Below are 22,978 nucleotides of genomic sequence, written 5' to 3' on the forward strand. Positions count from 1 at the left end.
GTGTGTACTAACTTTAGTCTTCACCGATCGTGAGTAGAATTTATGTTTTCCAACGAACTCTACACTTTGAATTGCAAAATAGAACAAAAGGCTTTCGAAAAATATTTCCAATTTTAAAATGTAAATATTTGGCGACAGAGACAGTATCCGCTGTAAAACAAAATGGTAATTTGACTTCCTCAAGCCATTTTCTGCCAAGGTTTGGTTTGATACAAAATGGCAGTCTAGTCTCCTTGTTACTGTGATTTTGGAAATATATCTGTTGCACATACACTTAATGTACGACCTACTTGTATGTGAATTGACTTGATTGTTTTGGTGTATAATTGTGCAGGTTCCTATTAATGGCTGTTATCGATCAGAACGGAATGGAAATGGACCTATACATCTTCTCTACATCATTCTGAAAATAATATGATAAGTCATGAAGCATCCTGGGTAGGAATTTAATCGTTTATCACGTTACACACCAAAATCGACCTACTTTCGGCTAGTCTGCCACCAGTCTACGGAGCAGGGGAAGCAACTCCGATGATCAAATGATGAAAAAGAAATTGAGAGTTGTTTCCCTTATGTCGAAAGTTATCAGAAGACCAACTTTTTACAATTAAATTAAGATACGCAAGTGTGCTTGTTCCATTTAGGACCAAACAAAGATGAAAAAGACAAGCAGGGTCTATTCATATTTTCCACAAATCATGAAGTGTCTGGATGACGGGCACTAAAAAGACATAAAGTTTGTGGGGTCACTGATCCTTATATAATACGTACGGAAAAAAATGTTCTACTATATTTCAAGTAAATGTAAACGTAATTAAAAAGCCTTTACCTTTGTGATAATGAGGTACGTATATAATTATGTGCATCAAATCGTGTGAACCTCGCTGAAGACATCCTAGTGTACCTGTTGCATGTGTACTATAATACAAAAACTCTACCACTTTTGATCCCGTTTCTCTACGATTGGGTTGGTAAAAGAACTTCACCAGGCTTATCTACTTTTCTCAAATTACTGAGTTCTCTCCGGATAAATGTGAGTGATTGAGAGTGTGTATGTCAGGGTGACTAGAAACTCTTGAAAACAAAAAGAAATATCTTTGGGTGAAAATTTCATCTAAACCTCCTTTTTATGGAAAATTACTATATCCGACTACATATACAATTTATTTATTTAACAATTATTATGAAAAATGCTTTTTCAACTTGTATTAATCACTCTTGTTGGAGTCTTAATGTTGGAGGAAACCGAAGTACCCGGAGACACCCTACGTAACTTTTCACATCCGATCGGAATCGAACCCCGGCCGACTTGGTGAATTGCAAGTGCGCTATCCACAGCGCCACCCGACCACAAGACTTACTGATTTCCAAATGAAATATTATTCTTTTAGAAATGTGATTTGCATTACGTTTTCAACGGAAAATGAACTAATGTAGTAATTACCGTCACACGTCCCCTGGAAAGGCCCGTTAGAACCTGTGTTTGTTACAAAACATTTTAGTTAAATATACCTTAAACTGGGATTATGGTCTCAAAATTGTTCTGCACGTTAAGACTCGCTATCTGACGTGTGATGTTTCTCAAGGCGAAGGTAGTTAACATCTTAATTGCGGTTTATATTTGCGTAAAGGATTTCAGAAAAAGATTGGCCTTTAAATGTGTAGCCAGGTAAATGAATAATAACTTTAACTTTAGGGTATTTAAATGGGGCGACAATAAGTATGTGTTCGTTCTAGTTGGTTCACTAGAACACATGGAAAGGTAAATCAGGACGTTAAGGCATACAGCTATGTCTCAATATACACTAGTATTTCCTTTCGGGGCCGCAGAATTGGACATGGACCGAAATGACCCCCGGGCGGAGTATATCCCCCTCAAGGTAAGTCACAGACACGCTTTACTACAGGTAAAAGTCGAGACAACGGTTGTAACGTCAGCGTTAGAGATCAGTGTGGACTGCAAGGGGGGGGGGAGGGGGGGGGATGAAAATTAATGTAATCAATTATTTAATTATATGGAAGACATGATACGTAAATTTACATATATGGGTGAAAGAGAATCGCGGTGGGAGATGGGAAAACAATAAATACACCCATGGTGCATGGATAAGTGTCAGGAATTAAATCACTTCTTGCATTTGACTTACATTTACGTAGAAAAATACGAACAATAAAAGCATGGCTGATTTTAAAGCCTACAAGTCTAGATATGTAGCTACAGCGTAGACGTGATGGCCGTGTAGGATTATAATCGTGGTATTTACAGTGTATTGTGTAGAACCAACACACTAAACCTGTCCGGACAATTTAATCCCATCAAATGTGTATACATGCAGCTCCATCAATATATTTTATATGCCTTTTCGGTATCAAAAAAAAAAGGTTAGAATTTAAACCATTAGATTAAATTATAATAAAAATGGGTATTAGTGGTTGTTTCCCCTAATTCAATTATTAATTTGATCATACAAACTTGTTTATATGTGTTTGTATGTGTTCTAATGTCTATGTCTATGCTTGTACCACTGTTTGGAGAGGGCTTAAATATGCTATGCCTGCTGCCCAATTCATTTGTCCTTTGACAACAAAATTTATTTAAATTGAACCTGTCCGGAAAGCACGGATTTAAAAGTCGACGAGTTTCTCTAATGTTTAGGGTAGGCATAAAATAAATCCTAAAATAAAGTGTTGAAATATAATACTTTAGTCAGAACTCGTTGTCTATCCGTAGTAGTACGTCCCACGGACCAGATCAACCGTGACGATCGCATTGAATAATGATTTAAAGTCCGGTGTATGCATCGGGGTTATGGCGTCTCTGTTCCGGCTGTTATCTTTTCCTATACACATTTGGTTCAGGTTTGCCCTTGTATGTTGACGATGTGACATATTTAGTCCTTTGTGTGTTGACGATATGGTACATGCCTGTTGCCAATAATTCATTTTTAATCCTCAGAACGGGGAGTAGGAAATCGTGACATTCACTAGATAAAAGGGGAATGTAACACGTAACAAACTGTGTATAACAGTGAGGGGAGGGTAAAATACCTTACACACACTGTAGACAGTGAGGGGAGGGTAAAATACATTACACACACTATAGACAGTGAGGGGAGGGTAAAATACCTTACACACACTTTAGACAGTGAGAGAAGGGTAAAATACCTTATAACACTGTAGACAGTGAGAGGAGGGTAAAATACCTTACACACACTGTAGCCAGTGAGAGGAGGGCAAAATACCTTACACACACTGTAGACAGTGAGGGGAGGGTAAAATACCTTACGCACACTGTAGACAGTGATAGGAGGGTAAAATACCTTACACACACTGTAGACAGGGAGAGGAGGGTAAAATACCTTACGCACACTGTAGACAGGGAGGGGAGGGTAAAATACCTTACACACACTGTAGACAGGGAGAGGAGGGTAAAATACCTTACGCACACTGTAGACTGTGAGAGGAGGGTAAAATACCTTACACACACTGTAGCCAGTGAGAGGAGGGCAAAATACCTTACACACACTGTAGACAGTGAGGGGAGGGTAAAATACCTTACACACACTGTAGACAGTGAGAGGAGGGTAAAATACCTTACACACTATAGACAGTGAGAGGAGGGTAAAATACCTTACACACACTGTAGACAGTGAGAGGAGGGTAAAATACCTTACGCACACTGTAGACAGTGAGGGGAGGGTAAATACCTTACACACTATAGACAGTGAGGGGAGGGTAAAATACCTTATACACACTATAGACAGTGAGGGGATGGTAAAATACATTACACAAACTATAGACAGTGATGGGAGGGTGTAATATCTTACACAAACTATAGACAGTGAGAGGAGGGTAAACTACATTACAAACACTATAGCCAGTGAGAGGAGGGTAAATACCTTACACACACTGTAGACAGTGAGGGGAGGGTAAAATAACTTACACACAATATAGACAGTGAGGGGAGGGTAAAATACCTGACACAAACTATAGACAGTGAGGGGAGGGTGTAATATCTTACACACACTATAGACAGTGAGGAGAGGTTGTGATATCTTACACACACTATAAACAGTGAGGGGAGGGTAAAATAACTTACAAACAATATATACAGTGAGGGGAGGGTGTACTATCTTACACACACTATAGACATTGAGAGGAGGGTAAACAAGCTTATACACAATATAGACAGTGAGTTGAGGGTAAATACCTTACACACTATAGACAGTGAGGGGAGGGCAAAATACCTTACACAAACTATAGACAATGAGGGGAGGGTGTAATACCTTACACACACTATAGACAGTGAGGGGAGGGTAAAATACCTTACAAACATTATAGACAGTGAGGGGAGGTTGTAATACGTTACACAAACTATAGACAATTAGGGGAGGGTGTAATATCTTACACACACTATAGACAATTAGTGGGGTAGGGGTAATACGTTACACAAACTATAGACAATTAGGGGAGGGTGTAATATCTTACACACACTATTGAGAGTGAGAGGAGGGTAAAATACCTTACACACTAAAGACAGTGAGAGGAGGATGTAATACGTTATATACACTATAGACAGTGAGAGGAGGATGTAATACCTTACACACTAAAGACAGTGAGAGGAGGATGTAATACGTTATATACACTATTGACATTGAGAGGAGGATGTAATACCTTACACACTAAAGACAGTGAGAGGAGGATGTAAGGAGGGTAAAATACCTTACACACACTGTAGACAGTGAGGGGAGGGTCAATACCTTACACACTATAGACAGTGAGGGGAGGATGTTATACGTTATATACACTATAGACAGTGAGAGGAGGATGTTATACGTTATATACACTATAGACTGTGTGAGGAGGATGTAATACCTTACACACACTATAGACAGTGAGAGGAGGGTGTAATACCTTACACACACTATAGACAGTTAGGGGAGGGTTAAATACCTTACACACACTGTAGACAGTGAGGGGAGGGTCAATACCTTACACACTATAGACAGTGAGGGGAGGGCAAAATACCTTACACACACTATAGACAGTGAGGGAAGGGTGTAATATCTTACACACACTATAGACAATGAGGGGAGGGTGTAATACCTTACACACACTATAGACAGTGAGGGGAGGGTGTAATATCTTACACACTATAGACAGTGAGGGGAGGGTAAATACCTTACAAACATTATAGACAGTGAGGGGAGGGTGTAATATCTTACACACTATAGACAGTGAGGGGCAAATGCATACCTTAACAATGATTGCAGGTTCCGGTCCAATTAGCGAGCTTACTAGAAAGAAAGAAAGTTGCCTGCGCTCAAATGATACTGTGCCAAGAAATAGTTTAAGATATCCGAGATATGGGGAATATGTTGTTCAATTACCGCGGCACCTCTCCCATGGAAACACCACTCAATTATACAACCTATCACAAATGCTATATAGAAACAAAATCTTACACACTGATCAACATTACGGATTTTATGTCCATCATTTCACTATCTTTCCACATACAATGATGCTATATATTTTATACAAATGTGATGCTATAGATGCCGTAGAGAAACTACTTGCAATATACGTGCATTTACATCAAATATAACGAGAACTCAAGTCACGTCTTTACGAGATTTTTTAACTAGTTTATTAAAAACTGATTTTGCTGCAATACATCGCGTCCATGTTTTTGTCGAGTTTTCTGTGTCACTTGTTATATATCGCTGATACAGATTTATATGCCATACAGCTGACTAGGTCTTAGAGAAGTTCACTGATTATGTGCCTTCCAGAATCGTTATCTGGCTTAAACAATTCTTGCATCGAAATGTTAACTTTTTATACACTTTCTTTAAATGATATAACTGTGGGAATGTGCAGTGTAGTCACATGACTCATTTAGTCACTTGATCTTCACATCACGTGACTATCAGATACACTGTCGCATGACTGTACGGTCGTCGTCCTTAGCACACATACATTTACTGAGCTTTAGCATTGTTGATTGTTTTTTACGTAGCTGGAGCAGAAATCATAGAATAATTATATACCAACAGATTTTAGTCGCTTGCTCATTTATATTCCAGCATCAAACTTGAAACAGAACTGGGTTAAATCGTTCTTTATCAGAGTGGATACATATCGTGTTTGTCTTGAAAACGTGAAAACACAGAGACGAGTAATAAGTCGCTGAGAGGAATATCGGGGGGAAAAGTCCTTTCTGGATATATCATTGAACTGCACGTTAGATTTCAATCACTGGTACAGTGTTCTGTCACCAGGTGGCGTGTGATCATCCACATCCTGTTTGTGAATGCATGTTCAATGAGTGTTATTGATGTAACTTTCTATAATCTCGAGATTTCTTTTCTATTTGTTTATAAATACTTCTAAATGATACAGTTCATATACAGCTTTACAAATGTATGACAACAACCATTAAAATGGCGTACTGACCAGCACAGTGCACGTGCAGACATCGGAGTCCTTCGGGGATTCCGTACTGTTGTCTGTAATGGACAAAGCACGTGCACTGCGAAGCATCCTAATTACAAACGCGGAATGTGAAACGGGATAACGACTTAATGCACGAAGAAACATGATCCGCGCGAAGATACATGATCCGCACGGCACGCGTCCCCAGGGGAATACGAAGTGTTGCGGAGGCACCTATGGGGTCCATAGCGGAATAGGGGGAACAATCGGGTAGTGGTGTACGTAAGGGAGGATTATTTATTTGAAATGTTATAAATGTTTTTATCATAGAGAAAAAATCATTGTTAACGATAAACAAATATACAGGTACAACGTAATCCTATAATGAGTTAAACCTCAAAACATAGACTACCTATGTAACATAGATAGATATATAGATAGAATGTCTTAGTACATTATATCACGTTCAACCTTGGGGAGTGTCCAGGACTGTTGCTTTGGTAGGGTAGGGTTTGGTTTAATTTGGTTTAACGTCCTTTTAACAGCTAAGGTCATTTAAGGACTGGTTTTCGTAGGGAAGCACACGCGATACCTATTACATAATTTATAATAGTGACGCTATTTCTACTGTAGGTTTGTTTATTATTGCAGATTATCATTGTGCAGTGACTGCCAATTTGGTAAGATGTAATTAGTCTAGTAGGTATATTATTGTACTGGGTTTGTGTAACACTTATCACCACGATTCGGAGAACGTCGGCTGATCGAAGTTTTAGAAAATAACTGATGAGGGCGCTGCGATTGTTGTCCACACATACTTCGCCGACTTAAGCGTTAAATCTTATATTTCCGGTTCGTTTTTTGACTGTTGATGCTATAGTATCAAGCCCTAACTATCAAATAAGAGTTCGTAGTCATGTAGCCAATTATAAAAATATAACAATAATAATTTAAAAATTAAACTGTGATGAAAAAGCATTTACAGTCTATGTTAATATCAAAGTTTTGCAGGCAAACATCATAGTATGGGCCATTTTAAAATCTGCAAAATATAATTCAGCAGATAATTCAAATAAATCTATGTAACGTGTATGTTCCATGGAGGATCAGTATAAAGATGACGTCAACACATGGGTCATGGCATTTGCAGTCTATATGAATGCCATCAGAACTTGGTAGGGTTATAAAGTAGCAGCGCTATAGAGTGGTAACTGTAATACAGCTTATGACGGTAGAACGGGAGAGTATCGACTGTTTCCGTACAACTCCGTTAATACAACAACCGTGCTTTACCAACACCGCAAACATCTGTAGCACATACGAAGGGTTGGCGTACACCTCGTGCGGAGAAACATGTGTTATAACTCGTGTTTTAATTATAGAAAACGTTAACATGTAGTAGAATAGACCTTCGCTCTTTTTTCCTTGTATCAGCAGGAAGAAACTGGCGTTTTTAATTTTTCATACACAGCAAACTTCATTAACTTTCCGTCAAGCCCACACTCAGGTTTGAAACGTGTCAAAGACATAAAACAAAAAGGAATTTAGTTTGATTTTCTTATGTGCCGGAAAGAACATAATGCCACGCCATATCCCTTTAAAATGACGATCTTTCTTGCCCGGTTTTCGCTCGCTTCTTCTGCTATTACGGTCATTTTTGTTTGTTAATACGTACTAGTACTTCTTAAGGATCCCAATCCCTCCGCCTAAAAATGTGATGAGACATTGGTGTGTTTTTCTACGGCATCGCTATTGCATAAGCAAATCATTTCTGAACAATAACCCATACCTTGCGGGAGTTTCTTCAGATTTTTTGGGAAGTTATGAAATTTCGATTTAAAAAAGAAATTCAATTGAACAAAATGCAACAAATTATATATTATTTGATGCAACAATGGTTTATTAGAAAAACAATACATAAAAAATAATAACAATGACAATATTGATGAACAAAACACACAAAAACTGAGTTATTTTCGCACGATAATACTAAAACAAACAAAAATGCCCATTGCATGAATCAATAAAATTCCGAGTGCCAATGCAACATGTTTGGACGACGAAAAGAAAATATGGGTGACAAAAAAAAATATCTTGCGGACTTACTTATTCTAAATTTTTTTTTTTTTTTAAAAGATAAAAAAAAAATAAACAAAAAAGAGAGACAACTCTTACATTTGTAAAATCCCAAAAATTCATTATTCAATTTACAACATACAATATAACACTTTTTGTATACAAATATAATACAGTAGGCATTACCGACCAATAATATTACTTCAAATGTAATAACCAATATAAGACAAATTGCACATCGTGTATGAATAACATTGTAACAAACAATGTACTTTACTGTGTCACAATGAACAGCAATAATAAAGTTCCACATACTTTACACAACGATAATTAATTTCTACATACTGTACAAATAACATACTATGTTGTGACATAAAAAATCACACTATACAACAATAATAAACTTTTACATTCTGAACAAAACAATAATAAACTTTCAGGTTATGTACAGATAACAACATACCATAGAGTGATATAAAAAAAATCACACTATACAACAATAATAAACTTTCAGGTTATGTACAGATAACAACATACCATAGAGTGATATAAAAAATATCACACTATATGGCAATAATAAACTTGTGCATTATAAACAGATAACAACATACTATATATATTGTGGTATAACAAATATCACACTATACGCAAAAATAACAACATACGATATTGTGGTATACAAATATCACATTGTAAAAATAAAACTGTTGTATGCAATATAAAAAAAAAATAACTTGAAATATAGGCCTATTGGGCATAAAATCAAATATAAAATATAATCCTTACTATTGTGATGTCGTGTGAATGTAAAAAATACTTCCCAGGCCACTTGTCAGTAGTAGGGGCCTCAGTAGTCAGCGCCTCTTCAATGTGTGAACGAGTGTCACCATGTTTCGTCGCATAGTCGTGGTCTAGTAGTTGATTTAAAACGGCCGTTTTTACGTCGGGCTTGCGTGTCGGCCATCACTGCCACGCCGACGTTGTTTACATCCAAACTACATTAGCGTCGATTCACACTACAAAAGGAGTCAATACACACTACGACAGAAGTCAATACACATGACGAGAAGAGTCAATCCACACTACATATGAGTCAAAATTCGCTACATAAGAGTCAACATACACAAGAGTCATTGTGTTGGAGCCAATAAAACGCTAAATATGTGTCAAAACACATTACATACTAGTCAATTAACATTCCATAGGAGTCAAACAGTACATAAAATCCAAAACCCACCAAGACAGGAGTTAGTACCTACTGCGTTGGGGGCAATGAGCATTACATAGGCGTCAATGTACTGCATATAGGAGTTTGGCTAGTCCCAATTAGTTTAATGTTGAAAAACACGGCGAACAACTTTGCCCATGAACATTTTGTTTATGATAGCACTCGTACACGTGGAAAACCGCAGTGTAGTACTGTTAGCAACATATTCTGTGAAAACGAGTTCCTCGCCATAATCTCTAAACTGGTGCATTTGTAAACGTGGCATCAGACATGACCTACTTGCGAGGGAAATTTTGATTTCATTTTCAGAACTCGTCATACTTGCAGTGTTATTTTGTGTGTACCATACAGCCAGCCATATGTGCTGTATAGAAAACAGAACTATCGCGGGAGAGAAGTGCATACACCTGTGTGCCAAACAAAGATGGACATTCCCAAGCCAAGTTATCATTGTTGCGAGAATTTTGACGTCTCGCGCGTATGAACGCGTATCTTGACACATAAGTTTCCGATACGTATATAATTGTGAAAACAATTGCCATGATCGCTACGGATATACTTTTCTCAAAGTGCTGTCTTGTTCATTGTTTAAAGTGTGTGTTTTCATAAAGTTGACGTCTGAAACATGTGTTTGATGAGAAACTCAAGACCATACAAACTGACGACGGATCATAGGAATACCGTTAAAGATCCTGAACAGTTGGGTTCACTTTGTTTTAATACGGAAAAGATAATATTCATCGTACGGTAACTGTGACATATCCGGTCACTCACAATTGGCTTCATGGTTATCAGACAGGTGCCGATAGAAGACACCGCCATTTCTGGTTACCATGGCAATAGATGGCCGAGGCTTAGTGGTTCTTATGAACCGGCTTGCCACTGACATAATGGTATGTATATACTTACGATGAATGACAAAACGGTACGTATACAATTGATATTCATTGTCACAGCATGATAAGTATTTACATATTGGTTTATGACATTCAGTATTAAAAACAGTTCTTGTTAATAGTTTTTATTTTATGACGATCATTGTGAAAAGTTTGATTTTTCCTCTTAATTAGTCCCAATCTGAATAAATACAGCTGTTCATTAACACGTACCGCATGACTAGCCGTAAGTATTTTTTATTAACATCTGATTTTAATGAGATTGAATTAGTCCCCAAGTTATGTCTTGTTAATAGTTCGATAACGTTGTGCAGTGTTCTGTTAACGACATTAATTAGTCCGGACACTATTCACAGAAGTTAAGGAAGCCGTAGAGCAAAGAACACTGGGAACTATTAGGCCCCAAGATTTTACATTATTTGTTATTAGACTGGATACGAGTATACGAAATGATGGCACAGTAGGTTTAGTTGTGATAACGACATACCACGGGTAGGTATTGTGGTTGCCAGTTTGGGTCAGTCCGGTTTTAATGAGTACACCGTTCGACCGATCATAAACAACACCTGAACAACTTATTACTGTCGATTTCTGTACCAGGATCGTGACTGTTCATTTGTTACTGACTGTCACTGATTACCCGGATGCTGACACAATAAGGTGTTACCTTTTACATCCATCTCCATTTGGGGATAGTCGTCAACGAGGCACAGCATCCTGTGTATTTCAGTGTTTGGTATACAGAAATAGGTGTATTTTAGGACAGGTAAATTCCATGGCGCACGCTTATTCACAGATATCTATTTAATGATGCGGTAAATTATACCATTCAGATTTAAATGTGATTTCGAATTACCTAGACCGATTATGACGCAAATTATCAAACATGTGTTTGTCACCTCATTCTAACAAGATGTCAGTTATGAAGACACAAAGGTGTTTTTCTTGTTACTCTAGATCTATCACCATACTACCCACTTGTACTTCTGTATGTAATTTTGTAATATGGTGATCATAATGATTTTATGAAATGATGACCTTTTGTTTCACGCTTAACGTGTATCAGAGTGAACAGTTTCATAAGTGTTTACGTAAGTTACACTTACATTCTGTAAATAGGTTAATAGTACTTGTTGTATCGTGTTTAGCTCTCTGATACATTGTGTCAGATAGGTATTTTAATCGTGTTTTTTTTGTAATTATTGAGCAGGAAAACACAAAACGATTAAAAAGGTAATAATATTGCAGTGTATTGTGCACCCTACTCAATCATACTAGTTAAATAGATTTGTTTATTCTAAATCAATTTCTTTCTTTGTTTTGGATCACCCATTGTTAGTAAATATAGACTTGGATGGCTATCTTATTCACGAGTCTACATGCTGCTTTCGCCTAAGGGTCCTAGTGTTATATACATGCCCAACAGGTTGTTGGTTGTTAAAACAATATCCGGGATAATAGGGTTAGCTATTTAATACTCTTATCACTAACCGGGTAAGCTTTATTTTACTCTGACAACTTACCGGGTCAGCTATCTTACACTCTGATCACTAACCAGGTTAGCTATGCTATACTCGGTTTAGTTACTGGGTAAGCTTTATAATGCTCTGGCCACTAACTGGGCTAGCTATGTTGTTCTCAGACCACTAACCGGGTTTCTTATCTTATACTCGGCGGGTTAGCTATAATATTTCTTACTTTAAACTTGATTATCTATCTTATACTCTGACCACTAACCGGGTTAGCTATCTTCTACTCGGATAATTAACAGGGTAACCTTTATCCTTCACTGACTTCGCTGTTACAAAGACACAAAAACTCCTCACAAACAAACAATCAAATAAACAAACAGTTATTGGTGAAAACTTGATGTATATGAATACCTTGATATTGCAGTACACTCCCTGTCAGTCAGTATGACCTAAAATGATAAATATCTCAATGTTTTTTTTTACTCTTCGCGAATTCTGGTACGCGTACAGCGTAATTTTGGGGAGAAACAAACCTGCTACCGAACCCTCCTCCACATCGTTATACGTGTCGTTAAGTGTGTATGATTGGAAGCTTAACTTACTAATATTGGACTACCTCCCTTTTTAAGTGGCACGTGTGTTTAATCTTCTCAGATTGTGGTGACCAGTGACCTGGACAACAAAACAGGTATAAGAGCGTATATGATCATTGCGGGGTGTCTTTTTTTTTTACCGAAAGTCGACCTAAACCCCTAAAAATGTCAAATTACTCTGAACACCTTAGTTTAGGTCCAAATAAAGCTGTAATTAATTCTCATGTCCCTGTGGTAACATGTAGCCACATTCTTGGTATATAAATTTCTGGGTTTGGAAAATAAGCAAATAATGTTTCCCAAGAAATATTATAAAGATTGAAGAACTCGTGACAACATATTTGATATTGTTTTCCCTCTGGGGTTTAACTTCTACACAATATACTGTGTTTGAATAATAAATATTTAGGATATTTTCTTCAAACTTTTAGAAATTCGATTTCCAAAGTTTCCAAGCAACGTGTTGGTAGCCTATCTCTCGTGACGGAAACAATCTGTTACGTTATAAGTGACGTGTTCCAGGATGTAGCGGTTACGGTGCAGTTAATGTCTGTTTGTTTCTGATAGGTGTTCACTCCACACCGTTAGCACTGCAGTCACGAACGCAGCGTCGATAGTTCAAGAGGGACTGACGAGCTTAAAGCTCAAGGAGAACAAAGAAATGTTTATATACATGTACACATACTGTACACCAGACTATTGTATATTAAGTTAAGACATTTGAACGCACTGCAGTGCGCAATAGTGAAGTAATAGAAGGTTACGTGCATCAGTAACCGTTTGTGTTTTTGTAGGTACTAACTACATTGGAATATCTCCAAACCCACTCGCAATAAAACCGCCACCAAACGGCTCTTACAATGCCTGACATAATTGCAACAGTTTTGTATCTGGACTGTAATGTTTGTATCAATGTAAACACCTGATGTACACGGCGAAGTGATCGGGACAGGCACGCGCACGACATATGTTTGTAGTGTGTACGGCCTGTATACTATTCCGTGAACGGATAGGGGCTGCCTTGTCAACATTCCCAGAATGTTCCCGCGCTGTATAAAGTGCACGTACTGTAGTTATTTTATCGTATGGCAGAAAGAGGACTGGAAGACATGTTTATATTTTTGGTTGAAACGCTACGATTTTATGGAACCTAGAGGTTGCCAAGTGTCGGCATGACGCCACGTATTGTGATATGATCCTGGTTACGTGTGCCTTTTATTTACTGTTGTTTATCTTGAATTATATTCAGATGTAATAGAAGTATGAGTGATGCATGCATGATTTGTTATCTAGATGGCATTCACTTCACTGTGACATGCGCAGTGGCAATACATGTCAGCAAGAAGTCTGTCTTGGACGTTTACTGGATCGTTTGTTTGTTTTTGAAGGGGGGGGGGGGATACTATTCGGCAGACCTCGTAATATCAATGTAGAACTTACAGAAATGTCAATGCTAATGCAGTAGTTGCAAGTCTGTATAAACGGCAGAAGACTAGATCCGTCTCTGTTTCATAACGTCCAACCAGTCACACGTGCTGATGTTACCAAATGAATAGAAAAAAAATCATTAATGTAAACAAGTCGTCAGATAAACAAATCGTCAGTGTAAACCAACCACCAAATGTAAACAAACCATTAGAGGTAAACAAACAAACAACAAGAGAACACTCGAATTCAAAATCGAAAAACTAGGGCAAGATATGAACAAAGTAAAGATTTACATAGAGACCCTTGACAATGTACAAGGACCAGGTGTTCATGAAGGGTAAGCGTTGACGTAAACAAACCATCAGCTGTCAATTCAGTAATAATAAACAAATGATCACATGTAAACTCAATGATGTAAGGAAACAATAAGATGTAAATTAACGTAAACAAATCATTGCATTTAAACTTAGTAACCAACTGTATATAAGATGTAAACTGAAGAAAATAAACTCATAATGTTAACAAACCGTATAAACTCACTGATTAAACAAACAAACAGTCTGCTGGGATCTTCCTTCTGTAAACAAACCTTCCGCTAACATATCTCTGTTGTAGACAACGAATCAGATGAAATGTATCTCTATATTGTAAACTAACAAATGGCTAAGATATCTCTATTGCTGACAAAGGATAAGCTGAAATATATTTATTGTAAGCAATGATCAGCTGAAAACATTAGTAAACAAAGCATCAAGTCCCAATTACTCAATTGGTAACAGGTCTATTGGAAGCCTAATGAGTGTGCTCCACAATACCCATTGCACGTGGTATGGATTATCCAGTGCTTGCTTAGACTGCCGTATCAAAGATCGACAAGGAGATAGCTTACCCCATGTCACTTTAACGTCTAACCCAACACATTGACTTACTACTAACCCATAGCCTCGTAGGCCTATGCCACTCTGATCATTTGGCAGAGAGATGTACTTGTATATAGCTTCCACAGGCCCGTACTCCGAGTATAGATACCTGCAAACGCTCTAACAACTAATCTAATATAACATTATCAACACGCATGCACGTACATTACATATGCAGAATGAGTGCAAATATCGAGCAGCGTGTGTCTGGGCTTCACGGTTTTCGGAAAATTGTATTTGACAGATACACACGTGCCTGATATTATAGAAGGCATGTCGCCTCGCCTTGAACTTTGTCCACAGATACGCCCGGACACATGGGTATACGTCTGGTACACCCTGTATAGGTCAGTCTATAGGGTTGTTTAGAGCTATACCAACATGTATCACCTAGGACTTCCGGTGAGTATATTTTAATTGTGATGATAGCGGTAACTTCCGGTTATGATGTTGGATGAGTTCAAGGTTACGTTCTGTAAGTGAATTATGTATGTGAGTTCACAAGCACACCAACATACCCTGTCTCCTGCATACACACACGCAAGCACTCATACAGTACACACATAGAGTCACGTCCTTAAATGACCTTAGCTGTTAACAGGACGTTAAACAAAATTAAAGCCAATCACAGTTACTTCCGGTGAGTAAATTGTGTGTGTAGTTGGTTGAGCTAACGGCTACTTCCGGTGAGTAAGCTGAGTATGCTGAGTTTATAGCTGCTTTCGATAAGAAAATTGTGTACGTTCAAAGACTCATCAGCCTGGTATTAATGATAAAGGCAAAATTTGTTAGATCACAAACAGGAATCGAAATATATTTTGCGAGCTTTCGAAAACGTCTGTTTCCTTTGTCAAGCATAGAGTGCAAATGACCGGTGTCTCTACTCCTAATCGCTGATAACAACTCACTGGGTCACAGTGTGCCGAATCAGTAAGGTCACAGACGTTTTCGAAAGCTTGCTAAATAAGTTTTCAGCTACTGTTTGTGATGAAAACAAACTTAGCCTTTATTAAACCGCTCGATCCTTTTTGTTTTGGCTGTACAACATCTCGATCCTTTTTGTTTTGGCTGTACAACATCCCAAACCTTGGTGCAAGTCGGTCCGTTTTACTATTGAGCAAAACGTGTGTATGCTCTATTAGGCTTGATCGCCACATTTCATGTAACTGAACATCTTCATAAAAGAACTTTCTGGCAATGAATGTAAAGTATCTATCGATAAAGGGGAGTAATTCATGTGAAGCGTTGAGTTATAACGTTCACTTTCAGTGATAGGTTGAGTTATGATTTGTCAAGTTATAATGAGCAATGTTCATGATAAGTCAATTTATTACGAGTAGTTCCTGATAAGCAAAGATATGTAAAGAACTTATCAGGACTGGTAAATAAACCTTGCAAAGTCCTTCAATTATTCACCACATGGATCGTATATATCCTTCTTAATTTGGGATCAAGGATACTACAGACTTTTCTTCACCAGCTGCTGTCCCTAATCTTAACGTACATTATGACAGATATAGACGATTACTACTAAGAACTTTGCCTTGCTTGATAACGACATCTCTGCTTCCTCAACCTACGGTACTCAAGAGCTTGCTCAAAATATAATGATTTCGATGTAGCAGAAGACGCTCACCCTCCCGGACCACCTGGTCTGGTTTTCCTTGTATTGTTTCAAGGGTATCTATGTTAACATTACATCTATATATAAGTGGTCCTAGTTTATCGATTTTGAGTTCGAGTTACGGTTTTGTTGATATTTCGTTATTTTTCCTGATTGATTCATAGAAATTAATTATGAGACGAATTACGAGTGGATTTTTATTTGTTTTTGTTTTGTTTGTTTGATCTTAGTCAAAGTATTCGAATGATTAATTCTTGATTAGTCGTGCTTCATGATAAGGCGAGTGATAAGATTGGTGCCGATGATAAGTCGAGTTATTATTCATATCTAATCCATTGTGTCTATAGGCTAGTGTATATGGATAGTGTCTTATTACTAGTGTCTAATGACTAATAACTAGTGTCTACTGGCTAGTGTCTAATGACTAATGTCTAGTGTCTACTGGCTAGTGTCTAATGACTAGTGACTAGTGTTTACTGGCTAGTGTCTAATGACTAGTGACTAGTGTCTACTGGCTTGTGTCTAATGACTAATGACTAGTGACTATTGTCTACTGGCTAGTGTCTAATGACTGGTGTCTACCGGCTAGTGTCTAATGAGTAATAACTAGTGTCTACTGGCTTGTATCTAATGACTAGTGTCTAGTGTCAACTTGCTTGTGTCTTATGACTAGTGACTAGTGTCTTCTGGCTGGTATATAATGACTATCGACTAGTGTCTACTGGCTAGTGTCTAATGACTAGTGACTAGTGTCTACTGGCTAGGGTCTAATTACTAGTGACTAGTGTCTACTGGCTTGTGTCTTATGACTAGTGTCTACCGGTTAGTGTCTAATGAGTAATAACCAGTGTCTACTTGCTAGTGTCTAATGACTAGTAATTAGTGTCTACTGGCTTGTATATAATGACTAGTGTCTAGTGTCTACTTGCTTGTGTCTTATGACTAGTGACTATTGTCTACTGGCTTGTATATAATGACTATCGACTAGTGTCTACTGGCTAGTGTCTAATGAATTATGACTAATGTCTACTTGTTTGCGTCTAATGACTAGTGACTATCTTATGACTAGTGACTATTGTCTACTGGCTTTTATATAATGACTATCGACTAGTGTCTACTGGCTAAGGTCTAATTAATAGTGAATAGTGTCTACTGGCTAGTGTCTAATTACTAGTGACTATTGTCTACTGGCTTGTATATAATGACTATCGACTAGTGTCTACTGGCTAGTGTCTAATTACTAGTGACTAGTGTATACTGGCTTTTGTCCAATGAATAGGGGCTAGTCTCTACTAGCTTGTTTTTAATGACTAATGACTAGTAACTAGCGTCTACTGGCTAGCGTCTAATGACTTATGACTAATGTCTAGTTGCTTGCGTCTTATTACTAGTGACTAGTGTCTACTGGATTGTGTCTTATGACTAATGACTAGTGAATAGTGTCTACTGGCTAGTGTCTAACGACTAGTGACTAGTGTCTACTGTCTTGTCTCTAATGACTAATGACTAGTGTCTATTAGCTAATGTCTAATGAATAGGGATTAGTGTCAACTGGCTTTTGTCTTATGACTAGTGTCTACTGGCTACTGGCTAGTGTCTAATTACTAGTGACTATTGTCTACTGGCTTGTATATAATGACTAGTGTCTAGTGTCTACTGGCTTGTGTCTAATGACTAATGTCTAATGGCTAGTGTCTAATGACTAATGACTAGTGTCTACTAGCTAATGTCTAATGAATAGTGATTAGTGTCAACTGGCTTGTGTCTAATGACTAGTGACTAGTGTCTACTGGCTTATATATAAGGACTATTGACTAGCTTCTACTGGCTTGTGTCTTATGAGTTATGACTAGTGTCTACTGGCTTGTGTCTAATGACTAGTGGCTAGTGTCTAATGACTCATGACTAGTGTCTACAGGCTTGTGTCTAATGACTAGTGTCTAGTGTCTACTGTCTTGTGTCTAATGACTAATGACTAGTGGCTAGTGTCTACTGGCTTGGGGCTAATGACTAGTGACTAGTGTCTACTTGATAGTATCTAATGACTAGTGACTAGTGTCTACTGGTTTGTGTCTAACGACTAGTGACTAGTGTCTACTGACTTGTGTCTAATGACTAGTGACTATTGACTACTGGCTTGTATCTAATGATTAATGACTAGTGTCTACTGGCTAGTGTATAATGACTTATGACTAGTTTCTACTGGCATGTGTCTAATGACTAGTGACTAGTGTCTACTGGCTTGTATCTAATGACTTATGACTAGTGACTAGTGTCTACTGGCTTTTGTCTAACGACTAGTGACTAGTGTCTACTGACTTGTGTCTAATGACTAGTGACTATTGACTACTGGCTTGTATCTAATTACTAATGACTAGTGTCTACTGAATAGTGTATAATGACTTATGACTAGTTTCTACTGGCATGTGTCTAATGACTAGTGACTAGTGTCTACTGGCTTGTATCTAATGACTTATGACTAGTGACTAGTGTCTACTGGCTTTTGTCTAATGACTAGTGACTAGAGTTTACTGGCTTGTGTCTAATGACTGGTGACTAGTGTCTACTGGCTAGTGTCTAATGACTAGTGTCTACTTGCTTGTGTCTTATGACTAGTGACTAGTGTCTACTGGCTTGTGTCTAATGACTAATGACTAGTGTCTACTGGCTTGTATATAATGACTAGTGACTAGTTTCTACTGACTTGTGTCTAATGACTAATATCTACCGGCTTGTATCTAATGACTAGTGTCTAGTGTCAACTTGCTTGTGTCTTATGACTAGAGACTAGTGTCTATTGGCTTATATTTAATGACTATCGACTAGTGTCTACTTGCTAGTGTCTAATGACTAGTGACTAGTGTCTACTGGCTAGGGTCTAATTACTAGTGACTAGTGTCTACTGGCTTGTGTCTAATGACTAGGGACTAGTGTCTACTGGTTAGTGTCTAATGTCTAGTGACTAGTGTCTACTGGCTTGTGTCTAATGACTAGTGACTAGTGTCAACTTGCTAGTGTCTAATGACTAGTGCTTAGTGTCTACTGGCTTGTATCTAATGACTAGTGTCTAGTGTCTACTTGCTTGTGTCTTATGACTAGTGACTAGTGTCTACTGGCTTGTATATAATGACTATCGACTATAGTCTACTGGCTAGTGTCTAATGAAAAGTGACTAGTGTCTACTGGCTAGGGTCTAATTACTAGTGACTAGTGTCTACTGGATTGTGTCTTATGACTAATGACTAGTGAATAGTGTCTACTGGCTAGTGTCTAATGACTAGTGTCTACCGGTTAGTGTCTAATGAGTAATAACCTGTGTCTACTTGCTAGTGTCAAATGACTAGTGATTAGTGTCTACTGGCTTGTATCTAATGACTAGTGTCTAGTGTCTTCTTGCATGTGTCTTATGACTAGTGACTAGTGTCTACTGGCTAGGGTCTTATTACTAGTGACTAGTGTCTACTGGCTTGTGTCTAATGAATAGGGACTAGTCTCTACTAGCTTGTATTTAATGACTAATGACTAGTAACTAGCGTCTACTGGCTGGTGTCTAATGACTAGTGACTAGTGCCTACTGGCTAGTATTTATTGACTAGTGACTAGTGTCTACTGGCTTGTATATAAAGACTAATGACTTGTGTCTACTGGCTAGTGTCTAATGACTAATGACTAATTTATACTGCCTTGTGTCTAATGACTTGTGACTAGTGTCTCCTGGTTTGTGTCTTATGACTAGTGATTAGTGTCTACTGGCTAGTGTCTAATTAATAGTGACTATTGTCTACTGGCTAGTGTCTAATGACTTATGACTAATGTCTACTTGCTTGTGTCTAATGACTAGTGACTAGTGGCTACTGGCTTGTGTCTAATGACTAGTGTCTACTGGTTTTTGTCTAATAACTAGTGACTAGTGTCTTCTGGCTTGTATATAGTGACTAGTGACTAGTTTATACTGGCTAGGGTCTAATGACTAATGACTAGTTTTACTAGCTAATGGCTAATGAATAGTGATTAGTGTCAACTGGCTGGTGTCTAATGACTAGTGACCAGTGTCTACTGGCTTATTTATAAGGACTAGTGACTAGTTTCTACTGGCTTGTGTCTTATGACTTATGACTGGTGTCTACTAACTTGTGTCTAATGACTAGTGGCTAGTGTCTACTGTCTAGTGTCTAATGACTCATGACTAGTGTCTACAGGCTTGTGTCTAATGACTAGTGTCTAGTGTCTACTGTCTTGTGTCTAATGACTAATGACTAGTGGCTAGTGTCTACTGGCTTGTGTCTAATGACTAGTGACTAGTGTCTACTTGATAGTATCTAATGACTAGTGACTAGTTTCTACTGGCTTGTGTCTTATGACTTATGACTAGTGTCTACTAACTTGTGTCTAATGACTAGTGGCTAGTGTCTACTTGATAGTATCTAATGACTAATGACTAGTGTCTACTTGGTAGTATCTAATGACTAGTGACTAGTGTCTATTGGCTTTTGTCTAATGACTATCGACTAGTGTCTACTGGCTGGGATATAATGACTAGTGACTAGGGGCTACTTGCTAGTGTCTAATGACTCATGACTAGTGTCTCCTGGCTTGTGTTTAATTACTTCTAATGACTAGTGTCTAGTGTCTACTGTCTTGTGTCTAATGACTAGTGACTAGTGTCTACTGACTTGTGTCTAATGAGTAGTGACTATTGATTACTGGCTTGTATCTAATGACTAGTGACTAGTGTCTACTGGCTTGTGTCTAATGACTAGTGACTAGTGTCTATTGGCTTGTGTCTAATGACTATCGACTAGTGTCTACTGGCTGGTATATAATGACTAGTGACTAGGGTCTACTTGCTAGTGTCTAATGACTCATGACTAGTGTCTCCTGGCTTGTGTTTAATTACTAGTGTCTAGTGTCTACTGGCTTGTGTCTAATGACTAGTGACTAGTGTCTACTGGTTTGTGTCAAATGACTATCGACTAGTGTCTACTGGCTTGTGTCTAATGACTATCGACTAGTGTCTACTGGCTAGTGTATATGTTACAGGAAATCTACATATGTTCTTACCTTGCTATGCAGCAACCAGCAGCTACTATAACATTAACGAGAGTATCGTCGCGCGTGCATTTACTGCAAAAAGAAACAGGCCACATGCTTCAACAAGAAATATTAAAGTCCCAAGACCTATACTTTTATAATTTGGCAATCATAAATCGTATGATTTAGCATTTTGTAAAATTTATATTCACTTAGATCCCTGAACTATCATGATTGGTATCCTCCTTCTCGTCGTTGATTAAAAGTGGTAAGTATAACGATTATAACAGCCTGATAACTTATTTATTTAGCAAAACGAATATTTAAAGAATGTTATACTACCATGTGTACATTGAGAATTATGAGCATCCTTCAGTGTTTGGCAAAATGTGCAAAAGTTTAACAGGTGCACAGATAAAAAAAAAAACATCATTTACCATCATATGGCAGATAATTTCTCTGTCGGTTATTTTAGACATCGTAAAGGAGACGAGATTACAGTATAACGTGTTTATTACTCAGACAAGAAATAAGCTGTGATCGAATCTGCTCGTATTGGGGTGAATTGATGGCAGTACTATCGCCGGAATCTGCTCGTATTGTGGTGAACTGATGGCAGTACTATCGCCGATCATTCATCATGTATTACTTAATCAATTAAAACAAATTAATCATATGTGTTATTTATCTGTCTGTGTTCACTTAACCGCCTGTTTTACAATTCACTGACAAATTCGTACCAAGGGGAGAGGTTAATAGGGAAAACCAGCGAACTGGTGACGTATCCTTAGATGATTATCCGTGAACTTGTATATGAAATGTCTGAGAGATATTATTTACTGTCAATGAGTACGCCGACATTCATCATCCAACGGAATGTATGATTACTTTAACAAAGACTGGGATCATTTTAAGTTGTCAACAACATAAATACGGTAGTCGATTGAGGATAAAGGGTCAGAGACGTTCCGAACGACTGCCAAGACATAAGCAACTGAAAGGTCTGTGGTATTTGGAAGACGGTAATGTGTGCTACAAGATTCATACTCTAATCGTTCTCGCGAAAATGGTATGCTCGTCTGTCTGTACGTCCTGTCATTCTGGCAGTTAGAGTTTGAGTTTCGGGGTCTTTTGGTGGAATGTCGGGTCGGAGAGTCCGCCTGGATGACTAAGACAACACTGTCCTGTATCACCGCTAATATCTCATCAGTTACGACATTTTTACCGTCCTACTGATATAAATCTTGCTGTTACTTGGCACTATTTCCTTAG

The 22,978-nt window shown here is 38.0% G+C and overlaps 1 protein-coding gene across 4 annotated transcripts in view; it reads left to right on the plus strand.

Annotated features, from left to right (window-relative positions):
- Positions 1–1,749: 1,749 nt before the first annotated feature.
- The window catches only part of LOC110446037 (potassium voltage-gated channel protein Shaw-like), a 42,927-nt gene continuing 21,698 nt past the window's right edge, over positions 1,750–22,978 (plus strand). Inside the window, exon 1 of one of the 4 annotated variants that reach the window (XM_021490983.1) lies at positions 1,750–1,880. In XM_021490983.1, the coding sequence (XP_021346658.1) occupies positions 1,791–1,880 (90 nt within the window). In that variant the 5' untranslated portion in view covers positions 1,750–1,790. Of the gene's footprint in view, positions 1,881–9,299; positions 10,668–15,237; positions 15,454–22,978 lie in introns of those variants that run through there. The other 3 variants (XM_021490984.1, XM_021490987.1, XM_021490988.1) reach the window with 3 other exon arrangements.

This window comes from Mizuhopecten yessoensis, unplaced genomic scaffold (genome assembly GCF_002113885.1).
Source record: "Mizuhopecten yessoensis strain PY_sf001 unplaced genomic scaffold, ASM211388v2 scaffold2461, whole genome shotgun sequence".
Classification (NCBI taxonomy): Eukaryota; Metazoa; Mollusca; class Bivalvia; order Pectinida; family Pectinidae; genus Mizuhopecten; species Mizuhopecten yessoensis.